This window comes from Alosa sapidissima, chromosome 19, assembly GCF_018492685.1.
Source record: "Alosa sapidissima isolate fAloSap1 chromosome 19, fAloSap1.pri, whole genome shotgun sequence".
Lineage (NCBI taxonomy): Eukaryota > Metazoa > Chordata > Actinopteri > Clupeiformes > Clupeidae > Alosa > Alosa sapidissima.
Genome location: NC_055975.1, coordinates 25,624,752 through 25,636,976, shown reverse-complemented (window position 1 = coordinate 25,636,976; position 12,225 = coordinate 25,624,752). Strand labels below are relative to the sequence as shown.

Here is a 12,225-nt window from a genome sequence, read left to right as displayed (position 1 = left end):
AAAATATGCACCCACAGACAAAAAGGGAAAATTGAATATTTGATCCTATTAATTGCATTTAGTTTCACACTAATCTCAGGTCATTAATCACTAGCATTTGTAGGACTGTTCTAATCTCCCGTTTGACACCTCTGTGCTTTGATACGGCTAAAGATGATGCCCGAGGCAATACACAAAGTCGCTCATTAGTAGATCCAGACCTAACGTAAGACTTGACAGTCGCTCCTCTATCCATGTCGACTGAAAGCAGCTCAGGAGGTGAAAGCAAACACTGCCAATGGCTTCACCCCTTTTAATCAAAATGGCCAATTCCCTGGCCTTGCATACAACACGGGAGGTGTTAATGAACATTTTGCATTTGCATAACAACATTTGTCATCTGAAACGGGCAAGTATCGTCCAGCGCATGTCAAAGTTGTGGTATTACGGTTTCTTATTTTCATGTTCATGAACGGGGTTTATCTGGGTGGATAGTTTTTAGTTTTTTAGTTTTTTTTTAAATAGTTTTTTTAGAACCTAAATCCTGGGAAATATTTCATAAGCAAATAATATATATTTTCATCTTTGTTAGACCAAATCTCTGGGGCCATTGCACTTTTACACTTGAGCATAACATTATCTTGACCTAGCTGGACAATACACAATACAGACCACCAACACCTTTGCTTAAACAAGTGTCTCAACAACCTTGGTTAATAATTACTTACACTATTTTGAATACTCACCAATTATAGTTTAAGCATGAAGAAGACAACAGTAGTGGCTTAAACTCAGATCTCTAGCAAGTTTGTTCCCCTTGGCAGATGGTCCTTATAATTAGGAGGGGTTCCAGTTGCATATTTACAGATGAGACCACGTAGGGACTAGATCATGAAGTTGGTCACTTTAAGCTGACCACAAGTAGGCCTAACAATATTTCAATAACCAAGTAAACATTTCAAAATATTTTAACATTTGTGGAGATATGCAAAGATGCTATCTTAGAGTCCACATACATTTGCTCATCCACATACCTGTAGTGGTCTACCTGCAAATGACCCATCATAGATTACCTTTCACAGCTTTGATGTCTTTGCAGAGGACCTCATGAACTCATTAAGGTGTGGTGTCTAGTGGGTTTGGCCTGTTGGCTAGACACTGAACAATACTTCAGGGGAACACACAAAGGCCATCTCTGCAAACTAATTTGTCTCTATCCCTGACATTCTTGTCTCCCCTCTGTACTGGACATTACAAATATCCTCAGTATTTTCCTGTATATTACATCCTTCTCCTGTCCATTCGTTATGTTTGTTGACCTTGTGTGACCCAATATAAGTTGCGTTATCATTATGGAATTATGGTTTAAAATATGTGATGTTATTACTCACCAAGCAACCTAGGATTTCATATACATAACACCTTATGCTATGATGTTTATGGTCTTGTTTATGTGTGCTATATGTTGTACCTGCTGTGAAGTCTTGTTTGTGTGTGCTAGATCTATGTGTTTGTGGGGCCAAAGATGAATTTCCACAGCAGTGCACAATAAAGACTTCTATTCTATTCTATTGATGATGATGATGATGATGATGGTGATCACAGAAGTACAGAAATACAGTATTCAGAAGCTGTCTGGAAAACAGAAAAGGTTTGCATTTTGGACTGCAGCCACTAGGGGGACAACCTCTTAGATAGTACACCATTAATTTGAGAGTCTGCTTCTTTGAGAGTGAGGGGAAGTGTGACAACACAATAGGGCCACTGGACAGCCCTTCATTTGCCCCAGACAGGAGACACACTAACCAGCTCAAATAAGGTTGCACAGTCTGGACGCTGCCTGGCCTTAGATGGACTTCCCACTCTCTGTAATCTAATGCATACTTTTTACATTTACATTTGGCAGACGCTTTTACCCAAAGTGACTTACATATGTCAATTATTACAAGGGTCTTCACGGAGCACCTCAGGGTAAAGTGCAGCAAGGAATCGAACCCACAACTTTTTCTGCATGCTATAGCCCGGCTCGTTATCCACTGCGCTACCACCGCCCTGCCAACTTTCATACTGCCAAACACACTGATGCTATTAATGCTATTAACAGATGCATACTGCTCTGCATATTTATTCATACTTTTCTGAAAACGTTAAGAGAATGTTAGAGATTCCCTGCATACTGCTGCATCCTGAGATAAATAAACAAAATCAAATGAATAAACTTGTAGGTTCATAGACTGTGTAAATGGTGCACACCCATACTGTGATTCATACATGCATGAGGTTCATATAAATGCATGCAATGCCTGCCACAAAGCATTGCATATGACAACACTAAGTTGCTCTCTCTCTGAGCTGTCCAAGGAAATTCTGCATGTCTGTGTGTATGCCTCATTCTGGGGGGGGGGGTGGGGTGTATTGTAATCCAAAGTATTAGACCACAACTGAGTAGTTTAAGTCAGAAGTCAACAGTCTATCAATACTCTGACTTGTGCATCTTCTTCCTGTGATTAGTAAAGCAATTATCTATCTATTTAATTTATCTATCTATCTATCTATCTATCTATCTATCTATCTATCTATCTATGTTTATCTATGTTTAATGTGTCTCAATACTGGGGCAAAAACATTTTCATGTCGTATTTTCATGTACTGTAATTGTCATTTACATTCAGGGGTATAGTGGTAAAAAAAGAGGTTTGTGCCATGCAGTATCAGATTTTTTTAAAAAACATTTAGACCATGTTTGATGATGGTGGAGGTTATTGTCCAATGTGTATAACCATACCAGTGAATGGTTCCTAGAGTGTTGATGAGTGTACATATGAGTGTACATAGGGGCAGCCGTGGCCCACTGGTTAGCACTCCGGACCTGTAACCGGAGAGTTGCTGGTTCGAGCCCTGACCAGTAGGCACGGCTGAAGTGTGAGCAAAGCACCTAACCCCTCACGGCTCCCTGAGCGCCGCTGTTGTAGCAGGCAGCTCACTGCGCTGGGATTAGTGTGTGCTTCACCTCACTGTGTGCTGAGTGTGTTTCACTAATTTACAGATTGGGATAAATGCAGAGACCAAATTTCCCTCAGGGGATCAAAAGAGTATATATACTTATACTACTTATATTGTAAATGTGGATAATACAGTGTGATTTTTGAATGTTAAAAGTTGCAATTGGTGAATGTGAGAGGTGGATAAACCCCAATAAGAGATGGATAAACTCTATTTCTGGTGTGTAAACTGTTTTTACTTGGGTTTAGCCTCCACTACATCCCTGCATACATTGTGTTACAGTTTTTCTCAGTCGCTTTGGTGCTTTTTGCAGATCAGAATGAAAATTCTCATAACTATTAGTTCAACCTCCACAACATTTAGTCATTTGTGCACATCATAGTAGCAAATTCTCCTTCCTCTGAACAAATTGAAAATGCTTTTGGACATGTATCAGTTGCTTTCATACAATTCTCTGCTGTTTTTTAACATTATCATTTGCTTATGTCATGTCAGTCAAAATGAACTATACTTATGGATGCTGAATAGTCGTTCCCTATAAAACTAATAGTCTTCATTTCATTGCTTGAGTCATTACATACAAAATTGTTGAACTAGTTATCAAATTCTGTCACAATGCTGTAGAATTGCAAAGAGCATACAGTAAAAATGTACGTATTCAGTGTCTTGTACTCACTTACTCCCCTAACTACAGCAATGTGTAACTTAGTTTTCAAATGGCTGTACAAGTAGTGTATAGTGCTGTCTTGAGCATGTTCAGGTAGTGTCACCTTTTTTTCTGCCCTTTTTTTGCATTGGAAAACACTGAGAGAACTGTCATAATGAAAACATGACAAAGCCATTTGACTATCTTGTTCATAAACAATGGTGTCAAGACTTCTCATTTTGATGACACTGACAGTTTCATTGACATGAATACGTGCTTTTGAGGAATGGACTATCCATTTTGAGCAAGTGACGTGCTTTTGCAGGTCATCCACTAGGTTTTGCAGTTTGCACTAATTGTTTTGAGAAATGCACTAACTGCTGTGCAAATGTTAATAGTGATGTGAGAATAGCACCAAAGCGACTGAGAAAAACTGTAATTTTGTTATATTTTCTGAAGCATCAGCATCAACAAGGCAGAAAACCCCAGCATTATTTAATACTGAGTAGGCCTATTATAACATAACTAAGATTTAACAAGGTATAAGGTAGCTTTTCTTGCTTAAAGGTGCTATATAAATTCGTTTTAATACTGCAATTCGGAGTTTTTTTTTTTTTTTTCAGTTTTTGCTAGGGGGTTTCTCTGCATTGCTTAAAAAATCAAACACAAAAAAATAGTGGAATGCATTTGGAAGTTCGTATCAATATATTTTCACTGTGCTTTTCAGATAAAAGTGTTGTGCTTCTGCTGCTGCTGCATTGTTATTCCTGGCATTGTTGCAATAGCTATGAAACCATTATTCTGAGAAAAAGAAGCTCTGTCGAGATTTGCCATACACATTTTGTCCTCTAGAGAGCACACTAAGTCTGTAAAAATGGTCATGAAATAGTCATGAAACTATTTGGAAAGTCAACACTAGTACAAAGAGGCATGAAGCAAGTGTTCATTTGGTGTGTTAATAACGTATAATTAACGATTATATTATTTACATAATAAGTAATATTAAGTAAATAAGTAAAATTAATGTAATCAATCACAGCAGCCTTGGTCTATATATTTCCCTAAGTAACCAGTACCATACAGTATATACAACTGTTATCTACTTATGTTATTATCAGTTTCTCTTCTTTCTGTTTTTAACTTGATTTACTGATAATTAGATTAGATTAGATTAGATTAGACTAGATTAGATTAAACTTTATTGTCATTGTACAGAGTACGTACAAAGACAACGAAATGCAGTTTGCGTCTAACAAGAAGTGCAAAAAAAGCACAAAAGTGCAATGTGATATACAGTACAAAGTATAGGTAAGTGGTGCATAGACAGGACAATAAATATAGTGCAGTGTAGACAGTAGGCCTACAGTTGATTAACAGAAGGTGGTTTAGAGTAGTATACATTACATATAAATATGTGTAGTGCATAATATGGTTCACAAGGTGGTGTTTAACAAAGTTTAACTAGTTGTACAGTCGGATCAGTTTTGACCTTTGTCTCTGAAACGATGCTCTCTGAAGGCCTCTCCTCCAGTATCCCTACATTCCCTGAAATAAACAGCAGCTGCTATGTGTCGGCCGCCATATTGGTCTGGGATTTTGCTGCACCGCAGTCTGTGGAGAAGCTGGCTCATACGGGGAGGTCGTCAGGAGGCTGGAGTTGCTAGTTGGAGCTACAAGGTTTTGGAAAACGCCGCAAAACCTGCTTTACTCCTTCTGCCATGGACGGCATATAATGTTTTCACGACGAATGGAGCTATTGTTCATCATTATCGTCTTTGGGTACCAATGAAACTTGGCTGACATGGTGAATTGAGATGAAATCGAAGTTCCTTGCTGGACAACCAGGAGAGCTAACATTATTCATACTGATGGACCTAACCCAGCCAGGCGACGTATTAACTCAGCAACTAAGTTAGTCCGGAGTTTTAGTTCAAACCCTCGCGTTTACACTAGGCATATTTCTTATTTATGTAATAAATTAGACTTAATGTTCTGTGTGATTTATCCATGAGCTAATGTAACGTTATTTGATATGTGTTTTAACCACAGTCAGTGTCGCTAACGTTAGATAGCATTGGAGAGCTACAGTCAGAAAAGCTATTCTTCAAACAGACAGTAACGTTAACTGAGCTAGCAAAGATACTACGACTAGGTTAAATCATGACAGATTTATTTTGTTGATGCACAGCCTGTTCACTGCACGCAAGTACAGTTGGTGAGTCAAAAAAGACGAATTAAGTTTTTGTCATGAAATGAAATTCAGGAGTAAGTGAGGATATTGACTTGCCCTTGCACTGTTTTGTACCCATAGTTAGTAGCTTGCAAGCTAACTAGCCAACTGCCAGTCTAGTCGCCAAACAAACCAACTGGTCAATGTATTTTAAGTCTGTGATAAGTAACGTTAACGTAGCAAGCGGTAGACAGCTTAGCAGTCTTGGCACATAAGCCGGTGGATAAAAGGACCTAAGAGGCGTAACCACAATGCAGAACCCCGTCAATCAGTAGAATTACGCGTTATTGCCTTCATCACTGGAATAGTTGCGACCTGTCATAACATTTCAAATATGTAACTGGCTGTCTAGAAAATAAACTGCAACAGAAGCCCACCTTTGCTCAACGTGTTAGCTTACTGCTAACGTTAGCTAACTTCAGGGGGATGAGTCGTTTGTGTTAACGTTAGCCAACATAACGTTTATCAACGTGGCTTAGCTAATAGCTTACAGCTACCTCAGTCGCAGAGTAATAATATCACTCTGGATATTAGGACACCGTTTGTCTGAAGAAACATCCTAGGTTCGAGAGCAAAAATGTCGGGGGAAGTTCGTTTGAAGAAGCTGGAAAAGCTTGTCCTGGACGGTCCTGTCCAGTCCAGCGGACAGTGCTTCAGCGTGGAAACGCTTCTGGATATTCTTATTTGCCTGTACGACGAATGCATCAACTCCCCGCTCCGAAGAGAGAAGAACATATCGGAATTTCTTGAATGGGGTAAGTATTTTCATGGACAGTTTGAAAGTGCAGCCAATCCATACATGAAATATTCCACTCTTTGTTTTTGCAACACCACTTCAAGTCCCATGGACCTGCAGATATTTCTGAGGCACACACATCTGTGGTACCCACCCAAAACATATGGGCAAGTCTTACACACGCAGTCCTCCCCTGGCCTGTTGTTCTCAACTGTAGCAAAAAGAGTACCAAAGAATCTGATGACTACTGATGTTCTTGGGTAGCAACAACAGCATTAACAGGGGAGTGGTTATGCATCTTGATAACAGTTTGCCACACTAGTGCAGTGCACTCCACCTTTGCTGTCACCTGTGATAATGGCAGACTAGTCCAACAGAGAGAGGGCTACGGAAACCCAGAGATGCTCAGTGCCCAAAAGGTGAAGCGATCGTCCTTTTCACCTGCCCATACCTGGTTTCAGGTACAACGATCCACCTAAAATATTGTATTAACTAAAAACTCTGTCCTGAATACAGAGTCCTTTACACCTGCTTATGTCTGGCTTTATGTAAAAGAGGCTGTCAGGCCCTTAACCCAAAAGTATTACAGTGTAGAGCATCTCCTGAGTAGCGCTGACTGTCTTTGTGTTGGGTGGTTTTAGCAATGTCCTTCTAGGCAAGTCCCTCCATTCGGTGGCCATATTGCAACGCTTTTTGGGCACTTATCGGGCATCTATTTCGGGTAGAACTGCGCATGTGCAATGCTTCACGAATCACAACACGCCAACATCGCTCCAGCTGTGAGAACACATGATTGGTATGATGTATTCACAACATACCACATGATTGGCACGATGCACATGTCAACTTTTGGGGGTGGAATATGTGTAGACGACTGCCATGTTTGTGTTACGAACTAACCCCATACATTTCTATGGGTGATTCTTTGAGTGCTGTGTCTCCTCATTAGAAAGTCTCTGGTTTTAGTGCTAGTGTGTTACACTGTTCTGCTCTTGTGCTTGGGGGCACACCTGTTATGATGTCATGCAGCATCGTAAAGTGCTACAGAGGTGGCCGTGAAGGTGAAGTGATCTATGGGGTTGTATTCAGCGTCATGGGAATAGCTTGAGCAGTACATTTACAAGGGGAAGACTAACTTCAAGTTAGTAACTTGTTTATGAATGTCCTGGTTAGGGATGTAACGGTATGAAAATTTAACCTCACGGTTATAGTGACCAAAATTATCACGGTTTTCGGTATTATCACGATATTTCTAAAAGTGTGTTGAATATGTTTAGAAAGCACTGATAGGCCTACACAAGCTGAAATAGTTTTCAAAAAGTGTCCCGTTCACTTTTTTCTTCATGTTTAATTGGCTATGTGCTTATAGCTTAATTTACCCTACCATAACTTGGAGTTTGCTATTTCTGTTATTTGGATGCAATGAGTGAGACCAAAGTAAGCGTTCAAAATAAAACTTTAGGCTACTGTATTCTACTGATAACGTGAGTGGAATGGATTTAATGTGGACGTGAACATAAAAAGACGCAGAGTGGTTACATGATACAGTACACATTTTGCGGTGAAAAAGTTCCGCCTTTTAAAATCAGGTGTAGCCTAATCCGATTGTAGTTAAAAACAGAATCAGTAGGGTACCAGTTTTGTTCCATTGTATCAGGCCTACTGTATGTCAAAAGCAGGCTCGGGTGAAGCTGGGAGGGATTAAACACACGGTTTCCACACCACTGTAATCAACAGTGATAATCATGATGTTTGAAATGAAAACGGTAATTATTATCGTCATTTAAAACATTTTTATGGTGGTTTACCATTATACCGGTAATCATTACATCCCTAGTCCTGGCAGACTACCTGTATGTTGTGTGTGGAAAAACCCACCATGGTTTTAGATTTCTGGAGTGTGAACATTTGGTAAACACATGGGAAAGGTTGTAACTGGGAGGCATGAGAGGTGTATGTGTGTGAAAAAGAAAATTATAGACCAGAAGGCTCCAGCAGTGGCAGGTGATGCCGAGGACTGCAGAGGATGGTTGGATCACAGGTGTGTAGTCTCCTAGCTTGCAGCTGAGCCCAGAGGTGTCGACTGTACTGCAAAGCAAAGTTGGCTTACCCAGGTAACTTTGGGTCAGTCACTGCTGATCTCCAAACAATATGCCACTTCAAAAACAATAGATTAGATTACATTAGATTAGATTAAACTTTATTATCATTGTGCATAATACAAGTGCAGAGACAACGAAAGGCAGTTTGTGTCTAACCAGAAGTGCAAAAAAGCAGAAAAAGTGCAATGTGATATACAAGGTAGGTGGTGCATAGACAGGACAAATGATATAGTGCAGTGTAGACAGTACTATACAGTTGTTTTCAGAAGGTGGTTTAGAGTAGTATAAATTAAATATAAGTATGTGCAGTGTATTAGCAGTAACCTTATAAGAGCAGAATAGATATGACAATGTAATATGAACAATGTATGAACAACATGTACAGATGTACAGAAACAATAGGCCTATATGCAGTAAAGTGTTTGTCTGGAGATCAGCGGTTACTCCCAAAGTTTACCAGGGTAAGCCAGTAACCTCGCTTTGTAGTATAACACTCAGTATGCACTCATCCTAGCGCTGCACTCTGTCTGTCGGATGAAATCTGACTGCAGTACAGTCCAGTTCAATTTGGTCTGATTAGTCCGGTCCATAGTCCAGGTGATTTTGAAATAGGTAAATCTGTTTTTTTTTTTAAGAAGGCCTCCTAAACGTTTACATGAATGTTGAGTTGTTGATCTGATGTTGCAGAGGTGCTGAATGGCTTAATCCGTGAGGTCATGTCTCTGATTTGGACATGCACATCAGTGCCAGATATGCAGTGTAGTGTAGTGTAGTACAAGGAAAGGTTATGCGCACATGCCAGAGGGAACATGCACTGGGGATTCTGTCAAGCAAACATGGACGCTCTGGGCTCCTTTTACATGCTCTCTCTCTGTCCCTCTCTCTCTCTCTCTCTCTCTCTCTCTCTCTCTCTCTCTCTCTCTCTCTCTCTCTCTCTCTCTCTCTCTGTCTGTCTCTCTCTCTCTCTCTCTCTCTCTCTCTGTCTCTCTCTCTTACACTCACTCTCTGTCTCTCTGTCTGTCTCTCTCTCTCTTACTCACTCTCTCTGTCTGTCTCTGTCTCTCTCTCTCTTACACTCACTCTGTCTCTCTCGCTCTCTTTCAGCTTGCTTGTTTCATATTTTGATTCCCGGAGGATTCCATCCAGCGAGTGTTTGGCTCGAGGGCTGCTCTGTAATAGTAGCTAGTTACATGCCAAGAAATTTCAGATCCAAATCCCCCCCCCCACCACCACCACCACCACCACCCCTCCTCGTCTTACTCAGTCAGCTGCCACACCCATCCCTTACTTTCCTCCAGTCCCATGCCTGCGCCCTGGCTTGCTAACACAGATTTACCTGTAGAACTGCACAGCAAAAGGTGATTTGATCGTGGGGATCTGTCTCTGTCATCTGTGTAAGATTGAAGTCTTCGGCTTTATAATGCTTTTATGTAAAGCTGAGTGCGCACACAATGCCAAACAATCGCTGCCAGATCTAGCATTTGTCCAGAACTACTCCCCTCCACACACACACACACACACACACACACACACACACACCTAACGAGTTGTTAACTGGTCAGATCTAAACATAATTTGTATTGACTCCCCAGTGCTTAAATGTGATTCTCCTGTGGGGGTGTTGGTGTCCTGTCACTGCACACTCTCATCTCTCCGGCAGCCTTGCGCCCTGTGGCATTTAACATGGACACATGGAGATGGATGAGCCTGATTGGGTCTTCCTGGCTCTAGCAGTCATGTAGACAGTGATGCATGCGTACATGCATGTGACACTCACACACACACACACACACACACACGCAGAAATGCAATGCACACACACACACTGAGAGAGAGAGACAGATAGAGTCAGAAAGGCCAAGCATGCACACACTTTGTGAAGTATGACCCTGAACAGCCGAGTTGGGTGTAGCATTACAACCGACACACACACACACAAAGTATTTGACTACACACACACACACACATATTGCGTACTACATTCATACATTCACGTGTTGGGTGTGCCAGGTAGCTGATTGTACACAGTGTCCCTGGCTCTTTTGATGATGAAAAATGTGCAGTAATTTGGGTTTTGTCTTGCGTGGGATTCAAGGAAATGCCTTTCCAATGGTCCTTGTTTACTTATGAATGTTAGTAGTGCTGTTCATTTCCTGTACTTTTTGACCAAGATAAGCTGAGAAAACATTTGCATGTTTGTAGACAGACAGATAGCAGCCCAACAGTGTCACTACATGTGTCTTAAACCGCAGGATATGGCATCCTGACAATGAATGTTACGTTTTGTCCACGTCAGCTGAAAATCTCAAATTGAAGAATTGGTGAATTTCAACCCATTAAGTAGACAAAGCCTTAGTGATATTGCGTAATGCACACTCCAGCGATGCTCTGTCAACCTCCGGTGACGCTAACTCTAGTATTTTGGATCTAAAGACTAGAGGACTAAGTGTTATGTCATAGCTAGTGCCACTGTTGGTGCCGTGCCTTGCTTGGCTTATTGCAGCTGGAGGCTAACATAGTGAAGCGCTTGTTTGTGTGTGTATGAGCAGAGGAGTAGAGAAAGTGTGTGTGTGTGTGTGTGTGTGTGTGTGTGTGTGTGTGTGTGTTTGTATGTATGCATGCGGCTGCAGCCATTCTGGCTGCCTAGCCGTTAGTTGTAGTGAGTGTGTGTGTGTGTGTGTTTGTGTGTTTGTGTGTGTGTCTTTTGTTGTGTCCATTCCATGGCGTCTGGTCCCCATGTGTCTGGTGTGGTCCGAGAGAGAGAAAGAGCTGACTCAGGCGTGGGATCCTCTCACTGCCCTCTGGTATTTCCAGAAGGTCCTCCTGCCCAGGGATTGTCCACCGCAGCAGCTGTTTGGAACATACAGTGGCCATCCGATCCGTCTGCTTTTCAACGCCACCGACCCCTTCCGCTTACCCCGCGTCCTCTCTCGGTCACCCCACACCTCACCCCGCCCCGCCCCGCCATCCCTCTTAAAAAGAGACCCCTGCTACCCTATATGACTGTTAAGAAAACCCCTGGTTATTATGGCAGCTTTGCTTGTTTGTGCTAAACCACACAAAGCCCACATAATGCTGTCCCAGAGTGTTTTTTTTTTTTTCCGACATACACGGGCGAACCGGCATTCCCCTAGCAGAGTTGTGACGTCTGGCTTAGAGCCGTCTATTATGCTGTGCTACTAGACCACTCACAGTCAGAACTCTGATGATTCTGACTCAGAAGGTTGCTCTAGAATGCTCTAGAATGCCACTGTGAAGTAGGAGCTCGGAGAGCTTCAGTGAGGCGCATCGTTTAATCGATTGGACATAGTTGTCAATGTGGCGACAACTCTAACAGAGCCTATGACCGTATCAAAGGTTAAAAACCTTTTTTAATGTGAGACAGAATGCGTAAAGAGGTACTGTGTTAAAGTGAACAAGAAAAAAAGTAGAGTGCTACACAGATAGAAGGGAACTCTTCTGATGACTCACCACCACTGTTCGAGTTTACATTTGCCTCAAATGCCCTCAGAGCTGGGCAGTATCATTT

The 12,225-nt window shown here is 41.5% G+C and overlaps 1 protein-coding gene across 1 annotated transcript in view; it reads left to right on the top strand.

Annotated features, from left to right (window-relative positions):
- The first annotated feature begins 5,225 nt into the window (after positions 1–5,225).
- cdc42bpaa (CDC42 binding protein kinase alpha (DMPK-like) a) overlaps positions 5,226–12,225 on the top strand; it is a 94,623-nt gene continuing 87,623 nt past the window's right edge. The window contains exon 1 of the mRNA XM_042071572.1: positions 5,226–6,613. Within this exon, the coding sequence (XP_041927506.1) occupies positions 6,436–6,613 (178 nt within the window). The 5' untranslated portion in view covers positions 5,226–6,435. The remainder of the gene's footprint in view (positions 6,614–12,225) is intronic.